We start from the raw sequence: 25,747 nt of genomic DNA, 5'->3' as shown, positions 1-25,747 counted from the left end.
TTCCTGGAGCAGGAGGCAGGGGAGGGATCCCACATAGCCCCACAGCACCTCCCCTCTGCAGGATAACCCCCAGCATTGCCACCTGGGGGTTTGGGGCAGGCCTTGGGGTGGCTGCCTTCCCTCGCTTCAGTGCCACGGGGGGTTAGGAGGTGCTCGAGTGTCAGCAGCAGGGGATGTGGAGGCGGCAGCTTTTCAGCCATCGGAAATACCAGCATCAGCCTGGGCAGACAGTACTGTGAAGCCCTTCCTTCTCGGTGAAGCCAAGCTGTTCCTCGGCTATTGCTGCGCTGCTCCCACTGCATCCTGCTGTGTACACGGCCCTGTGCTGCTCCCTTTGATGGCCAACCTCTTGTCTGGGCTCAGGCTCTGAGCACCCCTGAGGAGACAGCACGTGGGTGCATGGGGGTCACTCATCCTCCCTCTGTGGGCATGGTATTTACCGCATTTTCCTGCCTGGGTGAGCTTTAGCATGCCCTGCCCTCTCATCACAGTTCTGCTCCCTCACCCCTGCACGAGGCCGTGGCGCACTGCAGAGGAGCAGGGCTGCTGCTTGCCAGGCAAGGGACATCTCTCTCTTGGTCCCAGTGTTTGCTGGGAGGGCAGCTGGGATGCACTGGGCAGGAGGAGCCTGAGGAACAGCCCCAAACCGTTCAGTGCCGGGCTTAGAAAGCTTCTGCTGAGCAGCACCGTTCCCTGCGGGAGTAATGCGACTCGCTGTGTTTAGTCTTTGCAGCGATAAATAGAGAAATTCTCTCTTGTTACAGCATGCTTGCACCACCTCCCACGTTTTCCCTGTCTGAACAAATACAACAAAGTGTTATGGTCCAAGCCTCCGAGATCTAGAAAGCATTAGTCTCCCACCCCCTTCTACCGACTTCTTTCATCGCATGTTTTCCAGGCTCTCGGCAAGTGACATGTAATCGGGGGTCTTGTGACAGACAGTTTTATCACCTAGTAGGCTATCCTCATTTCCAATTCTTGCCTCGAAATTCGAGATAAAATTAATGCATCTGTTGTCCTAATAAATTCTCACTAGCCACTTCTCCTTGCAGAGCACTTTGGGAGGAAAATACCCTTCTAAATTTGGCCAGACTTTTTTTTTTTTTTTTCCTGTTTGTTGCTACATTTAAGTGCATCTCAGCAGCAGCAGCCCAGGCCCTGGATGGGTGTCTGCATGTGAAGCTCCACTGAGTCACAGGAATGACAGCTGCTAAAATTCCCTTTAATCTGGATGGCCTCTGTAGGCGGAGAATTACACCTACGGTAATTAAAACTAAAGACTGCATATTACCCGAGGGAGACAGAAGTAAAAGATCTTATTTTTGTTCTGCACGAAATTTGTATGGTAAACTGAGACGTTTCATGGCAAAGTCACATAATTTGTGAAAAACGGCAGCCTAGCAAAAATCACACAACATCCGGCAGTTTGGAAATTTCACTGAATGTAGCCAAATCTGAGTTTAAAGAAAAACAAGTAATTATTCTGATTAAAGGGGAGTGGGCAGGAGAAGAAGCTCAGTTTTTTTGTGGGCGGAGGGGGGGAGATGGCAGGAAGTTGCCTGAGTTATTCTTGTTGCCTGGTGGCTTGGGGGAAGAAGAGGCAGTGGCACCGAGCTGGACCCAAACGCTCAGGTTCCTGGTTTCTCCTGCACAAGCTGGGCAAATGAGGGTCCAGCTGCAGTGTATCGTGCACTGATGCTTGAGGACGCCTGCTGTGGGCTGTGTGGCTTGCCCCGATCGTGGTCCTGGACTTGAGGTGCTGAGGCTGCAGAGCTGCATCGCTCTCAGTGCTCTCCGGGAGGGAAGGAGCTCGTTCCTTCAGGGTCAGTGGGTGTGGAGCTGGCACCGCTGGCTGGGCTGCTTCATGCAGGGAGGACGGGGCTGCTCTGCCCCCACTTTGCAGGAGCAAGGCCAGCACTTCGCTGCCCAACGAGGAGTTGTGAGGATAAATGCAGCGCCGGGGCGAGGCATCCAGCCAGCTGGGCATGGGGGTACCTGGAGCCAAGACGAGCACCTCTTCTTCATGGGGAGCCAAGGCTCAGCATCAATTTTGTCATTTGCTTCATAAACACGTGGCTGGGGACCTGCTCCATCCCCCCTGGCCCCTTCTGCCCACAGGCAGCACCCCTCCGCCCTCCTGCCCTCCCCTCTGCTCCTCCAGCCCGGGCGCTGCGAACGCTCGCAGCGTTCACCTCGGCAATTACCACCAGTCTGGTCTTTTGTATCGCCTCATTGTGCTTAATTATGCACCCCCCACACACACCATATGAGTACTTCCACCCACTCTCACATTCTGTCTCACACATACATTCATTCTCTCATTCGGGACACATAATTTATTCATCCCAAGATGCAACTGTGTGCGTGTTATATTTAGGCTGTTTTAATGGTAGCTTTAGAAATATTTAAAAGCAGGTGAGCTTTTACACCCAAACAAAGATGGCCGGCAACGCTTACCCTAATTAAAAGCAGAAGCGTTGTGGAAAATCCCAGCCGTACACTTTCTAGACACGGTGCCTTATGCTGCAGTGGTAAAAGGGTCTCTCTGGCCAGCTGGGAGCTGCTCAGTTGGAAAAGTTGGACCTGGCGGCAGGGCCGCCTGCCTCCGTGCCAGGCAGCGTGCTCTGCCCCAGGGCAAAGCAGAGACCAAGTAAGTTTGGGGCCTTACAGGCTTCTGAGGACACACGGTGTGCTGCATCCACCCCCTGGTACCCTCCCCAAAATTACATCTTTAAGCCGGGATGAACACAGGTGCCCTGAGCCCATCACCATGCCACCCCTCAGCGTGGTCCTCAGGGTGCTTGGTGGGGCCGTCCCTGCAGGCCTTGGCCTGTGGCTCCCCAGGGGACAGACAGGGGCTGCTTGGGCGACACGTGGCGTTAGGTGGGGAAGGAGGCCTCCGAAGCAAGTAGCGATGTCTCCTGACGAACCCCGTCTTCCCCCGCTCGCTTAAGGAGAAGAGGGAGAAGCGCAACTCCCACACTATCATCTGTTGCTATTAGAGCCTGAGCGGCAGCGAAGTTACCTCTCCAAAACAACAACAAAAATACCACCCTTGCCTATTCTTTTAGACGGGAAACGTATTTTTTGTCGCCCTTTTCCCCCCGCTCGGCACTATGTTGCCCTGAGTCTGGGTGCAGAAGCTACTGCTGATGTTTAGAGAAAAAGCCTGAAAGTGTACTGATGGTGGAAACTCTGTTCTTGTTCCTTTTACAGGTGAAGGCTGCTTCCAAATACGTGGATGTACCCGTAAGCTCAATTTAAACAACTTCTGTCATAGTAATTTGCTTCGTGGTTTGTTTTATGGCATGTGTAGCAACCCACATTATGCATTAACAGCCAGGATTGAACCGTGGGCCCTCGCACTTCTAACATTTGAACTGGAAAGAATGTCTCCATGACGCTAATAATCAGTACTTACCCTCTTACGGAGACCTACGAGGCTCTTAAGGCAATAATTTGCAGATGGTGTCAAAAAAAGTACCACTTTATTGCAAAAGTACCAATTTATGCAATTTGCTTTAAAAGCATTAAAAAAAAAAAAAAAAAAAAAAAAAAACAGGAGCAGTTCATTCTGTTAATTCTTCATTTGGACTTGTACAAATACAGAATAATTTCCAAACAAAAAGGTCCAGACATGTTAGAACTGAGCCAACACACATCTAACACATTAGCTAATCTATTTTATTTTTGTTCTTCTAATTGTTGGTTTATTTCACTCTTTCAGAAAAATGACTTTTTCATTACTTTCGGGAAATGGCGATGAGTTAGCAACATGTGTTTGGGAAATTGTTAATGAAATTTTTTCCCTTTTTTTCTCTAATTGGTATAGGAAAATTGTACATCGTCTCCTCTAATTAGACCTTGATTCACAGAGAAAAGAGCTCTTAATGTCCTTAGACAGAGCACTTAACTTGCCAGAAATTTACAGTTAAATGGAGTTGAAATGTAATATGTGAGTGTTGGATGGAATAGGGAGTTACTGTTACAGTTACAGGCAGAGAGGCAATTACAAATAAATTACAAATAAAAAAGAGTAGTCCTTAGTATCCCCCACCAAATCCCACATTCAGTTAGTCGGGGCAGTGTAAATCGAGAGAACTGAGTTGCGTTTGGTGACCTGTATTTGTAGTGTGCAGGCATTTAATGCGGATGCAATTGGTCGGCACGTTCCCACATGACAACCTGAAAAAATCATTGGACATCATGGACTGCATCATCTGCGCTCAGTGTCTCCATCCCTTTATCCCAAGACAGACTTCTCCTACAAAATACCTTTAGTCCAGCCTGGGGAAGGCAAACTCTTGAAAAGTGAGAGGTGTTGTTTGCTTTGAAATATCCCAGTGCAGAGATCATCTCTGAGCAGCAGAAACAAGTTACTGAGAGCATTAGAGTGGGAGGCTTGGAATTCATTTTTCACCCTAGAAAATGTGGAGAGCCTTTAGTTGAAATTCCTGGTCATGTGAGTGACTTCTCAGTATTTCGTCACCAGGAGCCTGAGCACAGAAGAGCTATTTTAAGGAACTTTTGTGCCAAAGCGTGGCCTCCTCTGATGCATCTATCGCAGGAGATGATGCCAAATCCATGTGGCCCCTCTCGCACTGACAGCGCCTTTCTGCCACTCGCTCTCTTGAATTTTTATGCTGCTTTTAACGAAATCAGCAGCTGGCCCCACACAACTCCCAGGCTTTTGCAAGAGGCCACCCCAGGGCCAGCGAGCTGTGTCATGCTGCTTTCGGTTCCCATTTTAGAGGAAAGAGGGGAAACGGTGTGGCTGAGCAGATGCCCACCGGATAAATCTAATTCCCCAGGCACTCCTGCGATTGCCTGACACAAAGCAATCCCTTCACTGCCACCTCGCAACGGGCACGATCGGCGTGCTGAAAATTGCTTGAAAGTGTAACACTTGACTACTGCCACATTTGTGTTGTCCTCATTGTTTTTCAAATTAATACCTTGTCATTGTTTCAGTAGGTGTTAAGAAATGCTACTAGCTTCCCAAGGGCCAAGCACTGGCCCTTTGCTTGATAATTGTTTGCTTTGTATTAAAAAACTCCCTTCCTACTGCTTTCCAAACTGTCCTCATTTTCACCCTGGAAATTACACAGATGTGTTAACTAACTTCAATTTGCAGCGGCTGACAATCGTATCTTGCAGAGAAACGATACTGTGTGATCTGAGGTAAATCACAGTAATGGAAACTAATGACACTAGTTATTAACAAACTTACAACGTGCCATGGAAATTTAAGATTTTGTGGCAGCTCTTGTAATGACTCGTGTTACAGTATTTTAATGGGTTTCCTTTGAGGTAAGTTGGATTTCAATGTAGCCGGCGATATGAACGCAAACAGGAATTGGTTTTAAGTGCTTTCCCCGCAGCCTGCCTCAGTTCCCACTTTCCTTGTAGAAATGCTGCTGCCCCCTGGGTCTTCAGCAGTGCCCTGACCATTCCTGTAGACGTAAATCCCCGACTTGCCGTTTACCCAATTTATCCCTAAGAGCAGCAGCGTGAGCTAAAGGCAGGGTCCGAGCAGGCGAAGCGGTGGGATTTTGGCATGCCTCCTGCAGCGCCAGCTGCTTGCTGCTCACATCCCCACACCTCGGGAGAAAAAACAAGAGGGCAGCTCTGGGATTTCTGCCTTCAGAAACCAGGGGCTCATGTGTGGAAGGTGCCACAAGCAAGCAGCAGATCCCCAGCCCGGCTTGCTGTTTGCCTGATTAGGTCAGCGGCACTGAGCGTAGCAGGAGAGCTTCTTGGCATCGGTGTGGTGAGGGAGAGCTGTGCTCCTCCGACCGCTGCGCTCTAGGCAAAAGAAGAGATGGAAAAGGCGTCTCTGCGTGGTCCTGTGCTGGGCACAGGGCTGTGCGGGGCACACCGTGTCCGTCCCCACCGCGGCAGGTAAGGAAGGGGCGAATCACACAAGGGCGGCAGGAGAGAGACGGAGGAAAAGGAGAAGCAGTGCTGAGGGTACACGGAGGAGCTGCCCCTGCGGCATATTCACGTTTCTCTCTCTCTCTTCTTCTTCTCTCCCCCATGCAGAAGCCGGGGATGGATGTTGCTGATGCCTATGTGACATTTGTCCGCCACTCTCAGGATGTCCTGCGTGATAAGGTCAATGAGGAGATGTATATAGAAAGGTTATTTGATGTAAGTAAATGCCTTCTCCTCCTTGGACACCAAGCAGGAGAGACCCAAAATGTGACAAAATAAGACAGGAGGATAAGTCACATTTTGAGAAAATTTATTGGTTTTAGCTTTAAAAAATAAATAAATCTTTCCTTTCTTTCTGACTAAGGCTCGTATCTGCTCTCTGCCTGCTTTAAATCTCTACTCTAGTGTACTGTGTCTTGGTCTGTCTGTGTGTGGATTTCAAGGGAACAGCATCTTCTTAGAGAGCCCTTACTATGTTTAAGCTTGTGGAAAATCTCTCGTTAACAACACATCTTGGTCATTGTTCTCGTTGTTAAAATCTGAGCCAGTTTTCTGGAGGATGCATTTGCTAAGGACCATCTCCTCTGCGCATTTTGCAATGTTTGTCACTGACAAGCGCTCCCAAACTGACAGCAAATTAAGTGTAGTAAATTTTCATTTTAAAAAATAACCAAAACAGAGCTGGTTAGGAATGGACTTTCACATTTCCAGAGGTCCATGTGATGGTGCCTGACACCAAAGGTCAAGTTCAAACATGGTCTCCTTGGCGAAAATGGCATGGTAGGAGGCTGACCTAAGGGTTCGAAGTTATTTTTTTTTTGGCATGAAATAAACTAATTGGACTGCAGGAGAACAGTGACCTGTGTTGCCCGTTTGTTTTGGATTTGGATGCATGTTAACCAGTATATCTGTTTCTGCTGCTCTTGTCGTGTTCCAGCCTTTCTGTCCTTGTAGCTGTTCTATAGCGAAGGTTTTCTGCTAATGGCCAGCCTGTAGCATTAGTGTCTCAGTCTCTCTTAGGGTATCTGTCCATATAGCGATTTCTGTTCGAAGCAGCTTCTGTTCCCACTCTCCTTCCTTTCATCTCTCAGCGGTGCCATCTCCAGCTCCCGGCTCTGGCACTGTAACAATCTGACTCGCTTTCTCTACTCGCACGTTTGCTTCCTCAGTGTGTAGGGAAAGCTGCTTTCCTTCCAGTCAACCTCTTTTACTCAACACCTCTCTTTTCTGCGCATCCCCTTTCCCTCAGAAACCTCTTCCTCCTTCTTAATTCCCACTCTTTCTTTCCCCCGCACCCTATCGGATTAAAATGGAACTTATCTCTCATGTCAAATGTTTTATCACATTATATCAAGTGGCATGAATTAGAGTCAAATAATCTTACTGTGTACATCTACTAGCATGACCCATATCCACTGAGAACGCCTCATTCATGCACGGAGCACGCCGCTGCCTCCCCGGGCCCCTCTCGGGAGAGTTCGCAGCGCTGAGCACCAGCCGCGCATCACCCATCGAGCAGGCACGGGGAGGAACAAAAAACAAAAAAACAAAACACAAAACAAAAGACTGTCGCTTCCATCTGCAGCGGGCCTGCGAGTGCACTGCTCGTTTGTGGGGAAATTTATTCCGCGAGCAGTTCGATTTCCAGAGCTCATCTGGACTGTTCTTTTCAATGCCCACACTGCCTTTTCCCTCATCGGTTTCCTGTGATTCACAGTTGGTGTGTTTATACCCTTTGGGCCATTATTGCCGATTTTCCAAAAGCTGTAATTAGCACAAATATTGGTTTCAGTTTGATCAGTTCTTAGTTTTACCAAGGCGCGCTCTAAGCAAATTAACGGTTGACAACAACAAAAAAAAGAGCAGCTACCTTGGTGGAAAGCGAAAAGTGCAAAATCTTTCCTTCCCTCCCTGCTTCCCACAAATTTCCCCGGTCTGCTTGGAGTGAGACACGGCAAGGCGGGACCCGGTGCCGCCAGCCTCCCTCTTTGCAGGTGTTTTGCCCACAAAGTGTGCTCCCTCCAGCGGGGCGGGCTGGGGGCCCTTGGCTTGTAGGAGGGAGGGCGATGCAGCCAAGGAGCCCTCAAGCTCTGTTGGTCTCCTTTCCGCAGGGGGTTTTAGGCGCCAGCAATCTATTTAATAAGAAAGAGCAGAGCAGTGGCCAAAAGCAGTATTTATGGTGCTGAATTAGACTTGGGTCGGGGTTGTTCTCGCTCCTTCCTGCGTAGCTGCGGAGCAATCCTCTTAGCTGAGGAGTTTCACCGGGCGATGAGATTATTGACACTTCGGAGGGCGCCTCCCCAGCTGGCTTAGTGCAGCGGTGCTGCTTACCCCAGCCGGGAGGTTAGTCCTGTCGGGATGTCCTCTGGCAATGTGTGCTCCAGCGGCAGGTAAACAGCTCCGGGCAGCTCCTCTGGGCTCAGTGTCGGGCTAAATCGCCTTTCTGTGCCGTCTGGGAAAGATATCTGATTTTTTTTTCTCTGAGTAGTGGAAGAGCAGCATCGTGCAGGGTGAGGTTGCCCCTTGCGTGCTCGGTGGGGTTTGCAGTCCTGGGTTAGTCCCAATCCCCCACGTCCCTCCTCAGCCCTGCTCAGCACTTCCATTCATTTCCCCTCTTTGTTTCCTCCCCGTAGCAGAGGCTGCAGGGTGCTTGTCAGGCCATTTCCCAACAGAAGCTGGGTTAATGCATATTTTTTGGCATTTGATAACATTTCTTAGCTCAGAAACTCTGTCTCCTTCCCCACGCCCCTTCCCCTTTTTGCATCTGCCGTACAGGACTGTGCTCTTTGGAGGATAACGGTGTTTGGGGAAGGTTATTGTATTTTTGTGTGGTCTGTGTGTTAATCCTCTTAATTCTGCAAATTAGTCAGGGTTGTTGTGTTTTTTTTTCCCCCAAAATAGAGTCATCATCTTAATTTTAAAAAATCTGTATTCTTGGGATCATTGAACGAACAGATTGATCGTGGAGTTCTGCTGGTAATCAAAACCTAACTAGCTTTTTGGCAGTGCTGTTTACTGCAGAGTAACATGACTTATTTACTTGGCCTGGCTCACTAATTTGATAACATTTAAAGCTAAAACACTGTAATAAGACCCGTTGGTACGGAGCACTGGTAACAGAAGAGTTTAAGAATAGCATCGTGGCATGCGTCCCTTCCCCGTGGTTCTGTGCATGTCTGTGTGCTTTGTGATTTGAACCGCTGCGAGGCTTTGCATGCAGCACAGACGGATCTCGAGCTCTCTTTAGTGCCTGATGGAGAGCACAATTTTATCCCTTTTCCCCCAGAAGGATGGGGGCTAACATGCAGGGTGTGACTGCTCAGAGGGACGATGGGACAGGGGCAGGCAGGTGTGTTTTAAACCGGGAAAAATGCCTGCAGAGGGATTTTGCATCTTCAGACCAACCCTGCAAAATCCAGCTCCCCTTGGGCACTCACGTTTGGTAGGATCGGAGTCTGTGCATCCATAATTTTTGCTGAAGGCAGCAGGAGTTTCACTTGTAAAGGCTCGCTTTAGTGGAAGTTATTTATACGTGCGTACGTGTGTGTGTATCTACACGTGCCCTGAGGTACACGCAGGATGGATTTCAGCCCGCCAGAACATATGTGATCCAGAGAGTGAATGACTGACTAGTAGTTAGGGTGAATGCCAACCTTTCTTCCTGATAAATTGGTAAACACTACTGTAAACCAGAGCAGAATATTTCCTACCCGGTCGCAGGCGAGTATCGTGTACACAAAAGGCTACCGAGCTCTGAGCGAGCTGCCCGAGATCCTGCGAATTCCAGCATCCCGAGGCAGTCCCAAAATAGCGCAGATGGCATTTTTCTCTCTGATGATTAATTCAATATCTTACCGAAAAAAACAAAAACACGCTTTTGATATGAGAGATCAAAACACCAAGAGAAGCTCCTAAGATTGCAAGGACCTAAAAAAAAAAATTAATTTCTTTCTTTCCTCCTTGTACTTCTTGAAGACACCAGCCTGAGCAGAAGATAAGGATTAAAACAGATGTGCTTAGTGCCAGTTCATCTGCTTAAATCTAGCAGTCTCTGAGATCAGTGATTAAAAAGCCATCTCCGACTTTGATGAAATCCACTGCCACGGTAATTCTGTGCCTCTGATAGCTTTCTTATGGGCCTCACGTCTGCCTAAACCGGACATAGAAAACATTTCACTGGAGATGATACGTGGATTATATGGGTCAATTATACACTTAATCTGCCTGCTGGGGATTAAACGTGCATAGATTGACCCTGCGTATTTGGCTTGTCCTTGGCAGTTATCAGATCAGGAAGGTTGCCTTTACCAAAAAGTCGGGTAAGAACTTAATCACGCACTGATACCGCCCGGGGCGGCGGCAGGAGCTGCAGCGCTGAGCGCGCTGCTTTCTGCAGAAGGCGGTTTTACCACTTCACTGTCACTGTGTATGTTCTGCTTCCTCGAAGGTCTGTGTCACAGCCGGGATAGCAGACGGAGCAGTTCTCGTGAAACAAGCAAGCAGGTCCCTCTGTGTCTGCAAGACGAAGGCGGTTTTTTAGCTCGGCATCGGGGTGGCATCGGTGGGATCCAGCCGGGGCGCTGGCCAGGTCCCATCCCTAGGGCTCAGGCTGAGGCTCAGGCAGGTGCTGTGCTCAGCGGGGTTGTTCAGGAGGCAGCAGTGACTTCCCAGGGTCACATCCAGTGCTTTTCAGTTGCTTTTCCCCAGCCAAGAGCCCAGCAGGAGCTCAGGGCTGTCCTCTGGTAGCTGACTTGGGAATGTCAGAGGCCGTGAGGATGCAGGGAGCCCCGTGAGTCTCGGTCTTCAATGGAATCCTTATACAAATGTCCAGGGAACTGGCTGGGCACCTCTTGCTGCTTTCCTGGAGGATTCACAGCAGCTCAGCACGTTTCAGTACCCCGCTGTTTGGAGGCTGATATCACACCTGAGCATCCAGGAAAATTACCAAACACAGGCTGACAGCTACATCGGTTAATCCAGCAAGCCCTGTGCAGGCAGCCAGGCATTAGCTTGGTCTTAAATCAGAGCTTTGACTTCAGCGGGGTTACCCACTCGAATACTGGCACCTCCTTCAGGGAGTGCTTGCAGGACCGTGGCGTTTGTTCGGCGCGTGTCAGCCTCGCGCTGCACAGCCACCTGCCAGAACAGCACCCTTCTCACCCCACCTTCGCCTGCCCGTCCTCGAGCCCAAAAGCCTGGCCGTGAGTCAGCGGAGCTACTCACTGTGAGTTAGAATTACTCATAGGAGGACGGGTTGCAGGATCAGGGGAAGAACGGATATCAGGCTGCGCGCTGGGCTCAGCTCTCATCTGAGAGCTGCCTGCAGCCGCGCTCGGCGCTTTCTGAGACAGACAACAACCCGCTTCCCTCCTACGCAGCTCGACTGCTCATTAGGGCACTAACTCTCTCCCACTCCCATCCTGATATGGCCTCCACTGAGCTATTTCTTCTTCGCTGTTTTTTGCCTTTTTTTTTTTTTTTGCTTTCCCCTGAGTGAGTTGTGATATGAAGACAGTTAGCAGAGGGATCTCGAGGAAGCGCAGCGTTTTGTCTCTGAGGCTGCTGCCCCAGCAGGGTCCTGTACCTGTGCTGCTGGAAGAAATAAAGCTCTGAAACTGTGATGGCAATCTTCCATGTATTTTTGGGCACAGGGAAAAATTCCCTTTGCCGTGAGGAAGCGCAGTGTGCACCTTTTGCTGTGGCTGCCTCTTTTTCTTCCCCCGTCCCTGTTGGAGCAGAGCTGAGTGCAGCCATCACCACCTGCATCGCCCTCATCCCGCGCGGTCCCATCCGAGAGCTTCCCGGTGGCAGGCCCACGCTGCGAGTGGCCTCTCCTACATCCCCCTCAGCTGCATTTCCTTCATGAAGTGCTCCTTTAAGTAGGCTCTGTTTAATTTATTGTAGGGAGAGTCTTAATAAAATAAGTCCTAGATCTGTCACTGGATTTTAAATGCTCGTAAGGGTTTTTTCCTCCTAAATGTCTTTATCAGAACAGCTTTTCCTGTTCCAGTAGACATTTGGTTGAAGACAGTTAATTTGATTTCTTTTCCAGAGGAGATTTTCCATTAATCATTCTAAGAAGGCAGACTGATTGCTCCGTTGCTCTGAGGTCAGCACAGGCTCGCTGGCACCATCCGCACGGCACTTCAGAGCGCCGGAGAGCTCGGCTTGTTTGTGTTGGGGCAGGCACGGAGTGCAAGGGCATTTATTCCCCCCAGCAGTGAGTACCCCAGGCAGATTTAGGGCCAGAGGTGCGTTGCAGGGAGAAGGCGTCCTCAGTCCCTTTGCCCAAAGGGACCGTACAGGGGAGAGCAAACGGCCCCGTGTGCCCGTTTCCTCACTCTGCAGCCCGGTCCCACGCAGCCCCTGCTGTTGCTGCACCAGGCAGCGGTGCCTGGGGGATTAGCTGCTGTCACAGGTTGCTTTGCTGCTCCTGATCAGCAGCTCTTTCCTTTCCCTGTGCTGTTTCAACCTCAGCCTGGGCTTACACTGTCAGCAAAAGGCTCAGGGAGGGAGCAGGTCCCATAGGGAGCAACGCGGGGAGCAGAGCTGCTCCCTCCTGCACCCACAAAACCTCCAGGGCCGAGATACCCGGGCAGCCACTTGCTGCTCTGGGGAGTTTGCAGGCTGTAAAGGAGCCAGCTTAAGTTTCCCAGGTCCCACTTTGGGACGGCTTCCGATTCGACCTAATAACAGGTGTAATTAAAATAATCAATTTTCGGACCGGAGCACACCTTGTTGATCAGCCCTGCACGCAGTGGTACGGGGATCGCATTGCACTCCCAAGGCCCTGCAATCAGGACAGAAAAAAAGCAGCACACTGTGTGGATACGGTGTTATACCGAGCTTCTTTATATAGAAACTCGGATTTTAGCATGTCAACTTCATTTCTTTTTTGAAAAATGGAAATAAGCAGAGAATATTTTACAGGTTAAAAAAAGTATTTGAGCACAGGCATCCGTACAGAAGTGGCTTTGCATTGCTTTCGATGCTTTTCAGCAGAAGCTCTTTTATTTAGGAAAACTGAGGTCTGCGAAGTCCTGCACAGCAGCAGGTTTGGGGTTTTGTCTGCCAGCTCCCAGCGTGCGGGGCATGCTGCTGCAGAGGAGGAACCGAGGATCCCAGCACCAGCCCCACACCTGGAGCTGGTGGAGCTGGGGCCCCTTGGAGCCGGTCCTGTGCATGCAGGCAAACGGCTGCTCTGCAAGAGCACACCCCTGAAGGCAGGCTCCTCCATCTCGTATCTGTAGCCAGGACGGGTGTCATGCAGCACCCAAAAGGCAGTACTCTCTGCAGGGGGGTGATGCGGTGCCCGAGGGCTGGGTGCTGCAGGCACACGGCGATATACCCCTGGCTGCAGCTGCCTGCAGGTCCCTTCCTAGCTCAGTCTGGCTGCAGAGCTGCCATGGGAGAACCTTGCGCAGAGCCCTGTTGTTCAGAGAAAGCAGCCCCTCAGCCAGCCGGGTGCGTGGGGTCACGGCTGCACAGAGCACATCTGGGTGCTACGCGGTGCTGCGCAGCACCGAGCGCAGGGAGCTCAAGAGGTGATGTCCCTGGGCTTGTTTCTCTGCTGGAGACCCTGGCCCCTCTGGCACCACAGATGCCCCATCCTCCTCCTTCCTCCCCCGAAAGGAATAAAATGCTTCGGGGTTAGGAGCGGGGAGAAGTTCGCGGCGAGGAGCGCGCAGGATGAGTTGCGTGCGGTCTGAAACCGTACCCACGAGGGGCTGACCCGCACCCCAGCCCCCGTGGCACGGCCGTGCCCGAGCCCCTTCGCACCCACTGTGGCGCCAGCTGAGGGTGAAGCGCCAGCCTGGGGCTGCCATCCCCGAGCAGTGGGTGAGCGCAGGTACCATATGTACTGCAAAAAGCGTGCGGCACTTCGGCGCGCCCGGGTCTGCTTTCATTCTGAATTCTCTTCTCTGTTTGAAGGCAGAGCTCTTACGCGATTCAAAGTTTTTTTGTGGTTTATTTTGGGGAAGAGAAGAAAAAAAAAAAAAAAAAAAAAAAAAAGATAATGTAATTCGGTGATGCCATTTGCATCCTAGACAGATGATGAGGCGCTCTGGCTAGCAGCTTAACCCTATTATGCAACGCTGGGACTGTGACATTATGAAATAATACTACAAATTATTTTAATATCGAGCCCCTTTGACTTTGTAACTCCCTCGTACAGCTACGTTGTCAATGTGAATGAAATTTCACGGTTAACAAATATAGTATAGAGTAAAAGGCATCCAGAAATCGCAGGGCTGGGTGGATGCTCAGTACGCTGCGTGCACCCGCACTGATACCAGTACAGGGATACGACAAATCCGGGGCCAAAGTGGGAGTCTGTCACGTTGGAAAAAATGTACAGCCGTTTATTTCAGTAACGGCTCAGCGTGCTCCTGACCTGGGGCACTCCAGACACATTCATGAGGTTTCAATAGAATAAAGTTTTATATATATATATATATAATTTTTTTAAGACCCTGGGGTTTCGAGGGATTTTTATTAAATTGTTGGCACTTTTCTAGATTTCTAGAATTTAACGTAGAGTTTAATATAGAGAGCTTTGATACAGAAGAGGCATGTTGCCCCTGGGAGCCAGGTGCAAGCCTTGGGGCCAGAGTGTGTTTGGGAGCTCACCTACCCCAAACCCTTCTGCCCTGTGCGCTCTGTGTCCGAACAAACCCCACCAAAGACCCTCCGGGGACGTTAAATTAGCACGACGCAGTCTGTTACCAAAACTTAAGATTTATTTTCTGAAAGAAAAGATGCTTTCTGAAGTCTGTGGCTTCGAGGGAGCAGAGCAGGCTGCCAGCAGACCTCTCGGGGCTTTGCTTTGTGCCTTCGGCAGAGCGGCACGGAAAGACACACTTCTCAAAGTGTGCCCACTTAAAGCCTTGCCTGCGACAGCAAAACTACCCGGCGAGCGGCCCCGTCACAGCCAGGCGTAGCGGGAAGGTACCTGTTTGTTTATTTACTCCCTGCAGATAATGTTCTGCTCTTTTGGAGCCCGTGGCAGTGGCAGGAGAGCGGCCGATAGCTGCAATATTGCTGCGTCCCCGATTGTTTGCGAGCATCCCAAGTTTTGAAACACGCTTGTGAGAGAGGAATATCAGCTTAAGCCTGATGGGCTAAAAAGCAGAAAGCCCCACACGTAACTGCCATTATGCACTTAATGAGGCAGGGTTTCAAAAAAAAAATCAGCCACACAAGTTGGTTTTATCAAAGAAAATGTATAAATAACAAGCCGCGATTCAAACTGCCGCACAAAGGGACAAGCAGGGAAGGGAAGCTCGCACTTCACTTGTGGCATTCAGATAATAGTATTTGCTCCACTAATCTTTTGGGCTTAGCGATTGACAATCAATATATTATTATCAACAAGCGTTAACACAAACAAAAAGCTTCCATTTCTTTTTCAACCGCGTCCCCTAAGTCCCTTAAATTTAATTAAAACCGGACAGCTCTCCCCGTAGTACAAATTAGAGCTAAAATCATATTAAATATTTGTTCTCCGGGAAAACAAAAGTCTCAGCTTGTGCTACCAGGTTTGGCTGCCTTTTTTTTTTTTTTCCCTTTTTTTTTTTTTTTTTTTTACACACAAGGGGGGAAAAAAAAAAAAAAAACAGCTACTCAAAGTTAAAATAAAGTCTCTCTCCCTCCCTCCCCGTCTCCCAAGACTACTGTCTATAACATGTTGTTCCTTATAGAAAGTGGGATATGGTGGCATTTGCTTGATTAACTTGCTCGACAAAAGTGACAGCTGCTGTGGGTGCATGTAGCTAAGCTGCACAGCGCAGTTCCGCCTTTGTACATCTGTCAGCAAAAAAGGAGGAATAAAGAGTGAAAAGAGACAAATTGGTCCCAAAAGGCAATCCATTCAACTCAGGAGGTTTGCTCTATTCAAGCACTCGCTGGGAATCTCAAGTGCTAGGTAGCTTATTCAATTTCATTCATTCTTTAGAATGAGCCCACAAGTGTTTAATTTCTTATTCTGTTGAATAAAAAGGGGGAGCTTTTTTTTTTTTTTTATTGGAAGCATTAATTGTAAGACTAGCTGATCAATGCCCGTGATATTAACTCATGGCGTATTTTCTGTTTAGCTGTGTGCCGCCAAACTCCGTGCCCGTAGCGAGGCGGCGCCGTGCCGATGCCCTCGCTCGGGGAAGGCCGGGCGCACCCGGCGGTGGCGCGAGGGGTCCCCGAGCCTTGGCCCTGCGAGACGTGGCAGAGTGGGCAAAATCCTCATCGCCTCCGTGTCAGGACAGTCCCTGGTTTGTTACCGATGTGGGCAGGATGTGACCTGGCTGGATGCTCTGAGCCATGGCCGGTTCGGTGCCCTGTGCCGCAGCAGGTTTTGTGGCCAAAATGTTGGCCTGCCTCGTGGTGGCTCTTCAGGGGAGCAGGCTCGGGGGTCCCCTCGCAGATGGCGTGTAGCAATGCCCAGAGCAGAGCGTGGTTTTTGTTCAGCTGTGGAAAGAGAAGTTCGTGAACAAGTGTGGTAGGGACCACTGTGTGGGCAAGGTCTCAGCTTTCCATCCAGAAAACACATGTTTGCAGGGGAGAGGTGTGCCTCTCCCTCCTTCGTGGCATGGCAGAAGGGCTGTGCCCGTGTCCGAGCCGCAGGGCCGTGCCTGCGGGCACATCACAAACCTCGTTAGCATGGGGCTGGCCACTGCTGTTGTCCTCTGGTGGCATCTCAGTGAGTTTTTGGGAGGCTCTCACGTCTGGATTGTGTGCACTGTAGTGTATATTGAGGTTTGGCTTCTCCTTTTTTAAAGAAAAGAGAAGGAAACTGTTGGCCGGGAGTGTCTGCACTTCTTGCTTGCTGTTCCCAAGTTTTTAGGATTGCAATGACTGCAACAGCCTCAAAGCCATTGGAGGAAGGTGGAGAGGAAAGGCCTGGTGGTCACACAAGTCCAGAGAGACAGGATGGCTCTGGATGTCAGGCCTGCAGGCAGCTCCGTGCGTGCCAGCAAGGCTGAGTGTGAGCAGGGGGACATTCTAGAGGGGCAGACCTTGCCAGAGCAGCTCCGGCTGTGAGGCACGCAGGTCACTGCGAAGCTGACAACTGTGTGTGCAGGCTGATCCCTGGACATCACCAAATCCCAAATTTGATCTCAGAGCCTCCTGGGCTCGGGACGGACACGGCTCGGTGAGCTGCCGTGTGCCAGCAGCAGCCCCACCGCGCATCCCAGCTGCGCTGCGGGCCCGTGGGCTGGGGGCACCAGCACCGGGCACGAGGGTTTGGTAGCTTGCAGTTTATTTTTTTTCCTTACCCATCAAGTTGCTTTGAGAAAGGGCTCTTGCCTGAGAGCAGACTGAGCTTTCCTTGGGGAAATGAGGCCCACAGACAGAGCATAGGCCGCTCTCTCCTCCCCCTGGCCCGTGCTGGCCGGACCCGGGCTGCGGCAGAGGCGGCCTCCCAGCGCCGAGCCGCGTACCTCTGAAACACCTTGGATTCAGGGCTTCATTTCAAAGCTCCCTTTCAGCGTTTCAAAACAAGCCGGTGTCCCAGACAAAGAGAGGGAGCCAGCCGGCGTTCGGAGTTCCCTTGTGCCGTGTGTGTGTCACAGTTTTAAATAGATTTGCCCTGCTTGGATTGGTTCTGGTTGGAAAGCAGGGACTGAAATGAGAGGTCACAGGGGAGAGTTACTATGGTAATTGAGTAGTATCACCAGTAGTTTTGCTCTTATGGGCATTAAAGCACATCATAATAGACAAACAACAGTGGTTAAAGCAAGCAGGTAGGATTACTATGTTCTTTTGTCAGAAGTATATAATGTCTTGTAGTCAGTTTTAAAGACTTCTCAACCCCCAAATCCACCCAGCAGTCACCTGCTGAGTAATTTTGTATGCCTAATCTCCAGCCCTTAACTACAAGCTTTCTGCTAATTTGAGGCAAATGGGTATTTTTGACACTAAATAGGGCAGTAAAGAATCCCTGACCTAGAAAAACTCCATTCCGAGGCACTGAGAACACCAAAATATTCTTTCAGCATCCTTGGGAGACCTTTGCAATGACATAAAATAGCTTTGACTAAACCGTGCAGCAGCCTTCGATTAATGGTTTGCAGAAACTTGCTGAACATCCCTACTACAACTTCCCCCATAAAACTTGTCACTTCAGATTGCCATCAGCCACCACAACAATAATCATTTCATGCCTATTGCTAATTGCAAGCACAGCTGAGGCTCAGCGGGGTGCTCTTGCACAGTCCCAGGCCTTTATACCAGCCTCAATCTGTTGTATGGCACTTGTTCACACACAAAAAAACTACCAGTAAAGGCAGAAAGAGGCAGAGTCACAGGTTCCTTGTAATCCCTCTGCTACCCTGCTGACAACCCAGCCCTATAAGCATTCCTGGTTTTGTCCTGCTCTTTACAAAAGCTGAAGTGACCTTAAGCTACTAGTATGTAAGCTTTTGAATGCAGAATACAGCTCCTTCAGGTGCCTTAAGAAGCAGTGTTGCATCTGGCTTACGAGATTCTGTTTGCAGCACCCCTGGGGTGAGCTGCGGCTTCCTGTAACATGTAAAATATGAGTGTGAACTCAAGGTTCATGGCAAGGAACAGGAGGTCATGCTTCCATTCAGCTCACACCAAAGAAGACGGGGGTTTGCAGATGTTCCTGGGTATGTGTAATGACACCACCTCCCGGAAAGCGCAGGAACCCAGCACGGGGTTTTTTTTGTTGGTGGGTTTGGTTTTTGGTGTTTTGTGTTGTTTTTTTTTTTTCTTTGAAATGTGCCACACTCTGTGTGCTACTTGCAGATTTATTCATATCAATTTTTGCAATTTATATATTCAGAGATAAACTTGCTATTTCAGCAACTTATTGATCACGCATTTGCATTCAAGAAACTGGAAAGAAAAAAAAAAAAAGAAAATAAAAAAGCACGAGCCAGCCTATTGCTCTGGCTGGGGTGTTGTATGGGCAGCCCTCAACGAGCCCTGTGGTGTGATTCTGCTCCTCTAAGGCATGTCCAGGAGCATCCCAGCTGCCCATGGCCACCTCATCCACCCAGGTGAGCAGCAGCAAAGCGGGATTTCATTCCTAGCTGTGTAAATAGGGTGTCCGCTTGCTGTTCCTGGGCTCTGATGCCATCCTAAGAGCTTTGTGTGCATCTCCCCTGCTGTTAGCCAGGCCATGCTGTGCTATCCCTTGCCCTGTGCCCTTTGAGTGAGTGCAAATTATCCGTGGGTGGCCGGGAGGGATGCGAGGTGCCATCAGTAATGTGTGTGGCAGGGAGCAAGTTGGGGTCCATGGACCTGGGAGCATTGCTGAGGTTCTTTATAACCAGGTGTGATGAGTTTTGAGAAAATACATCTCTGTTAGTTCCTTCGGTGTGCCCGTGCACACAGCTCAGCTGGTGCTCAGACTCAAGAAATGTGCCTGAGATGTGTTGTGGCCCCATGGGACGGCCTGTGGGCACATTTGGGCCCTGCCTTCCGCACCTCGTGCATGGGGACAAGCCCCGAGGAGCCCTTTGTCCTGGGAAGGGCAGAGCCGCCCGGTGTCACGCCAGGACCGCGCCGCGCTCTTTTGTCTGAAGTGATCACGTTCCCATTCGGGAGCATTTGGCTTTGTTGTTGTTTTTTTTAATAATATAATCATATGCAAATGTTATCCTCTTTGGTGGGTTAGTCATGAATCAGAGGGCTTGTGCGTCTTATAGCACATCAACACTAGTGCTAGCTAAAGGGAACATTTAATTTATGGGCTAACTTATTTTTATGAATATGCAGGGCTGAAATTCAGCAGTTGGTGTGTGCTCTATGAAGTGACGTGACGGTTTTGTGTATCAAGATCAATGAATTACACTTTGTCTTTTTTTTTTTTTTTTCAAGAAGCAGAAAGTCTTTGGAGTAACTTCACCCTGGGGAGGAGCGCTCCTTCCGCAGTCCCCAAGCGGCTGAGCCCAGTGAGCCGGCGCTCCGGGACAGCAGGATCCAGCTCCGGGGAGTTCACATCTCCCCACAGTTCAGCTACCAGAAACACAACCAAATGTTTAATTCAGCTCAAGCTGAAGGTCTCACAGCAGTGAAATTGTGTGCTCATTAAAAGGCAGCTGGACGTTATTAGGGCTGATGGGAGTTACGGGACAGGCTGCTGTGGTGGTGCTGTGTGCGAGCAGCTCCCACAGGTGCTTTCCCTTGGCCCTGCTGAAGTGGGCACAGGCCACGGCGTGACCTTTTCCATGGATGCTGTCACCTTGCTGATAACCTCTGGGCAGAAAGTATTATTTTTATTCCGTATCTGTCGTGCAGCAGTGCAGGTGTGCATGGCTCAGGGCCTGCCCTCATCTCATTCAGCTGGGGGAGGCAGAGGCACCCAGAAGCAGGTCACTTCATGGAAAATGAGAGGCAGCAGTGGAAGGGAGAGGGCCTGCAACCTTTGTTCCTCTGTGGGTTTTGATTTAAAGACCCCAGGCAGTTGCTTTGTGGCCCCCCCCCCCCCCCCCAGCCAGCCACCTGGAGCGGCCGACCCAGCACAGGGCGCCCAGGTGCTCGGAGTAGTCAGAGAGCTGCGAGGTGTGAAGTCCCACTGGGCCTTCCTGGCTGCTCTTCTGGTCTGGGACAGCTAACTGTAGCCGAGCTTGATTTCTGTCACTGACAGAGCTCCTTTCCTGTCCAAATTAGTTTTGTTTGTGCTCTTAGCTCTTGCCAGATCTCCATCCTGGAGATGAGGGGCCAGTCTCTGCCACAGGTTGCATGAAGTGTAAGCATCAAGCACGAGATCACCATGTGACGTTCACTTGGTGACTCTTCCATGCCTTTATTTCCTCCGTTTTATTAAGAGCTGGAACTTACTCTAGAGCTAGAAGTGGAGGGGCACCTTCATGGAATCGTTCCTTGGCCCAGAACTGGCTGCAGTGATAAATGGCGGAGGGTGCAGATAAATGAGGGGCGAGAGGAGCTGCCTTCCTCACCCTCCCCAGCCCAGACTGCGCTGCAGCCACACAAGTGAAGTCTGTGGACTTCCCTCGGTATTGCTCCCCTGCTGGTCCCAAGCTCAGCCCTGCAGCTCTCTAGGGACGTGTGGCCTCGCTCCATCCCGCTGTGCCCAGGGCACAGCCCCGCTGACGGCACCAAGCAGCAAACAGCAGCGGCTGCTTCCTCCGGGTCTCCAGGTCCCGTGTTTTATTTAGGTTTCATTTGGCCTGGCCTGCCCAGGCACAGTTAGAACAGCATTTGTAGCAATAAGAGGTTAATACTAAGTTTTCATCGTGACCATTCATGATGACCAGGTCCTATACCCTTGGTAACCCTATAGGCTGATAAGGTACACGGTAGTGTTACACCATAAAGAAGGACCACAGTGGGGGAAAACCCTTCCCCAGGCAGCGTGCTGGGTCCTGCTGGAGGGCAGCAGCTCCTGGCTGCGTTGCCTTATGGTCGGGTAACTTGTGCCGAGCCCCCGTCTGCGTTACGCTGTGTGCTGTTAGCTCGGACACGCGGGTTTGCCTCGCTCAGCCTCACGTCAGCTCGTGTGCTTGGCTGGCAGACACCAGTGCCCAGAAAAAAGAAGGTGGGGTGCAGAGAGGAAAAAATATCTGAGTTAGACTGATGCAAGGTTTTAGGCTAGCTGGGAGGAAGCTGTGTTGCAGACTAACCTGGATGGGGCTCAATCAGCATTTTTATAAATTGATCTGTGAAAAACACAGATCAATTTATTTTTTTTCCCCTTTAACTGGTTTTAGATAAATTTCTGCAGCTGTGCAGCACGGGTTTTGCTCTGTGCATGTGTAAGAGTAAACGAGAGTGAGACGCTGTGCCTGTGCACAGAGCCTGAGCCCGCGATGGGGTTCTGGACCCGCTCGGGAATCAGCCGTGGTGCTGTGTGGGGAGGTTTTGTGATCCCCTGCAGCACATAGCCCCTGCTTCTCCTCTCTCGAGGGCTCGCTCCTCGCTCCGTGGCGTCAGACGTGCAGTGCCAGCCCTGCGTGAGCAGGGCGCTGATCCGCAGCCCGCCGGAGCCTTCCTGCGCTGCAGGGCTGGCAGTCTGCTGCCACACAGCTGCAAGCCTTTTTCACAGGCAAGCAGCAAAATTTCAGCCCCTGGAGGGGCCCTGCGAATTCAGCAGCTTGAAACGAGCTCATTTGCTTGCTGCTTTTCCATCTTTCCCTAACTGCGGGGTTGAAACCAAAGCGTTTCCCACGCGGTGCCTGTAGGTGCTCACGCCTGCACATCCTCACCCGCAGCCAACCCTTGCCCCGAAGCAGACTCGCCCTGTGGCCGGTCTCGTTTGATTTCAAGCCGGTAAGTAGCTCGAGTGTGGTCCTAAAGACAGGATTGTGCTCTCGCTGGGGCGGGGAACGGGTTAAAAGCTGGACTGGGCCAAAACTCCCGCCACGGCTGCCAAGTCAAGTCAATGGCAAAACAGGATTACAAAAACCTGGCGGCGCCGCTGGTGGCCGGGACCCCTCTGAGTAAGATTGCTGTCGTTGTGAAAAGTTAGAGGCTTGTGCATGGAAATTCTGCATAAAAGAGGGTGCTGGTCTCCCCTAAGAAGCCTGCCACATCCCATTACCGGGGGGGACAGCCTGGTCCCGCTGCATGCCCGCGTGCAGCCGGCGTGTGCAGGGCACGGCACGCGCACGTAACGTGGTTGCTGGAGAAGTCCTGTCTCTCTTGCAGCAATGGTACACCAGCTCGATGAATGTCGTCTGCACCTGGCTGACAGACCGCATGGACCTGCAGCTTCACATCTACCAGCTGAAAACCCTCATTAGGATAGTCAAGGTAATCGCCCGCTGGGTTTTTCGCGATCGTCTTGCTGCTGAAAGGGGCGAGTGCATGTGTGCGGCGTGTCCTCATAGGCAAATAAAGTCAGTCCTTCACTGAGATGCTCAGAAATGAAGATTTTTATCAGATGGGTAAACGGGAACTTAAAATGCACAGAGGTGCAAAATACATGTGTAATTAAGAACAGAGTAACTACCTGCATGAAAAAAGGGAAAATACTGTTTATTCAGCCCTACCTGTACAATAAGCACGCCAAAATTAGCCTTTTTATGGTCGATCACACCCATGAACTCGTGTTAAAATGGGTTAAATCAAACCAGAAGTTTTTTAACACTGTTTTACTAGAAATATTTAAGCCCAGCTATGGCTTGTGATTATCATCAGAATGCAAATGAGGATTGTTCTCGTAGTTAATTGAAGTTGTTTCCTTTACAATGGGTGTATATAATCAACTCTAAGAGATCCCAAAGGTGAGATAACATACCCTGAAAGTAACATTTTTTCCACGAGTGCACGTGTATGTGTATATGTGTGTGTGTGCGTGCCTTGGACTAATGATAATTATTTCAGTGTGAAATCACAGTGGTTTACATGAAATAATAAGATCACAGAAGGGGGTAAATATATTTTTGATCATTTTAGGTTCTATCTAATGCTTTTTTGTCTAGTATTTTATAATGTTTATGGTCTTGTGCACAGTGAACACATTGAAGGCATGAATAAATTAAAACTGAAATGTATTAAATGTGCTTTTCATAACTGAAAACAACAGGCACAGGCAAATTATTTCTACTTGTCAGCTAGCTGAGGAAAGCTTTCTTCCTTGTGCTTTATTTATACCAATATTACTTTCAGAAGCAGCTACAACAAATCCAAGGACTTTCTGAAAGAGTGAAACAGTAAATAGTTTCCATGCAGAGCACAGGGGACAATTAAAGGAACTAAGGGAGCAGAGTTTTATCACACAGAGTCGAGAAGTTTTTAAACATAAATTCACATGCAAGGAAATTAACCGTAATAACAAGGGAAGTACAGCTAGCTGTGGAAATGCAACTCCAGTTTCAGAACCAGGTGAAGAGAGATTTAAGAAATACATGCCATGTGCTTATCTTTGTACATGAACAATTTTCTCCCGTGTCCTGGACTTAGCGTATTTAATCCCAATACTGTAGGTAGGATTATTTAATACAGAGCGTTCCAGGAACGTGTAATCACATCCGCAGCTACAGGCAATGGGCGTTCTGCTGCGTGAAGAAAAATAACTTCACTTGCAGGCAGATGAATGCATCTAGAAGCCAGGAAAGTGAGTCCAATGGAGCCTTACTCTGCTGCTCGGATGTGGTTTTTAGACCCCAGCATACTTTATGCAAAGCTCTCTCTGGTCCTCACTGCTCTGAAGCCCCTGTGCAGCCCCCACAGCCGGCCCACCTGCGGGTCCCACGAAGGCAGGGCTGTCAGACAGCCACAATTTGTTGCTCCAGGGGGGCTCGTGGTTACCCTACAGGGACCCCTGCTACTGCACAGCGGCTCTGCGCTGTGCAGGACAATGCCCAATGGGGCTGGGATTTCCTTGGCATCCCAGCCTCTTCCGCGAGTGGCTCCCAATCCAGCCTTGACCTCTCTGCTGTCTCCTCCTTCCCCCTGCTTTAGAAAACGTACCGGGATTTCCGATTGCAAGGCGTGCTGGACTCCACCCTGAACAGCAAAACCTACGAGACCATTCGGAACCGGCTGACGGTAGAGGAGGCCACGGCGTCGGTCAGCGAAGGCGGAGGGCTCCAGGGCATCACCATGAAGGACAGCGATGAGGAGGACGAAGAGGACGACTAGGGGAGCTGGCCTGCAGGACCGCCCGGGGCTTGCCTGGTGTCCGTGCATGTACCTCGTCTGTAACTCAGTTAGCCACATTAGGAATTTTTCTGTCAGCTCTAAACGCCCATGAGAAGTTTACCAATACAAATGCCATGTTAGCTGTGTGGTAATAAGGTTAGCACCTCTCTTTGATTCATTGGTTTCCTGATTTCATATCTATATGTTCATAAGCAATATGGAGCACCGTTGTTTAATACTGTTACTGGAGAACTACATAGAAAACATACTAGGTGTGTCCCTGTTATAATTAAAGTTTAAACAATGCTTCATTAATGTACTGTATATACATTGATGGTAAATTGTTGTGAAGATGAGTGAATCGAGTCCTTTCATTTCTTTGTTTCTCTTCTGTGGATGCCAACTGCTTAAAATTAATTAAAAAACAGCTTTGTTTTTAAAAGAAAAACGAGGCAATTACAAATGATTTTTTTGTTCTCTCTGTTCATTTAAAAAACAGAAAACAAACAAACCCAGACAGCCGTTTGAATCATTCTGCATCCCTGTTAATATATCAGGCTCTTCCCTTCAATATGCAGTTAACTCCATAGAGGCTACATCCCAGAGGATTAGTCATTCTAATTGCCACACCAGATTAATCCTATCATTATGGATCTATCATGCCACATTACAAGTCCAAAGCAGTTGTTTTATGTTGACGTTTGCTCCTCTAAATGTTACATTTTTGTTTAAATTTCCAATAACCGTGTATGTACAAAGACAACTTTAATTACAATCTTAGACTATACAAATGTGTTTATAATAATATATTGAATATTTATTTCGGTAGATTGTAACCATAATTTACAACTCCTCTGTTTCACAATGGTTTTTATATATGTCATGTACATTGCATTTTGACTGGTAACTGCATGTCCATCAGTCCCCCTTCCGGAGCTTTTACTTTCTGTGTAAAATAGTGATCCATCTTGCTTTTTTTGCCTTATACAAGCCGACAGTTGTAAGTGTGAGAACTGTGGCTTCTCAATAAATAACTATTCAGATGTCCTAAGAATAAATTATGGAGTCTTTTTATGTCTGCCTTAGGAAAAAAAAAAAAAAAAAGAAATTACAAGCTGAGATGTAAGAGCCCCCACCTCTCAGAATAAAGGCATTTTCTTTTCTCATGGGTGTTTTTACAGTTTATTAATTTAGAAGCTGGTTTCCTGACCTGTTCCCAGAGGTCAGGCTGGGCCCAGACCGT

At 49.5% G+C, this 25,747-nt stretch overlaps 1 protein-coding gene across 17 annotated transcripts in view; it reads left to right on the top strand.

Annotated features, from left to right (window-relative positions):
* CADPS (calcium dependent secretion activator) overlaps positions 1 to 25,670 on the top strand; it is a 200,035-nt gene extending 174,365 nt beyond the window's left edge. For all 17 annotated transcript variants that reach the window (XM_035337803.1, XM_035337795.1, XM_035337800.1 and 14 more), the window contains 4 exons: positions 3,217 to 3,249; positions 6,043 to 6,150; positions 22,567 to 22,671; positions 24,325 to 25,670. In XM_035337803.1, the coding sequence (XP_035193694.1) occupies positions 3,217 to 3,249; positions 6,043 to 6,150; positions 22,567 to 22,671; positions 24,325 to 24,504 (426 nt within the window). In that variant the 3' untranslated portion in view covers positions 24,505 to 25,670. The remainder of the gene's footprint in view (positions 1 to 3,216; positions 3,250 to 6,042; positions 6,151 to 22,566; positions 22,672 to 24,324) is intronic.
* Positions 25,671 to 25,747: the final 77 nt, after the last annotated feature.

This window comes from Oxyura jamaicensis, chromosome 12 (assembly GCF_011077185.1).
Source record: "Oxyura jamaicensis isolate SHBP4307 breed ruddy duck chromosome 12, BPBGC_Ojam_1.0, whole genome shotgun sequence".
In the NCBI taxonomy this organism is placed as follows: domain Eukaryota; kingdom Metazoa; phylum Chordata; class Aves; order Anseriformes; family Anatidae; genus Oxyura; species Oxyura jamaicensis.
Note: the sequence above shows the minus strand (reverse complement) of the source record. Positions and strands in the feature narration are given on the sequence as shown.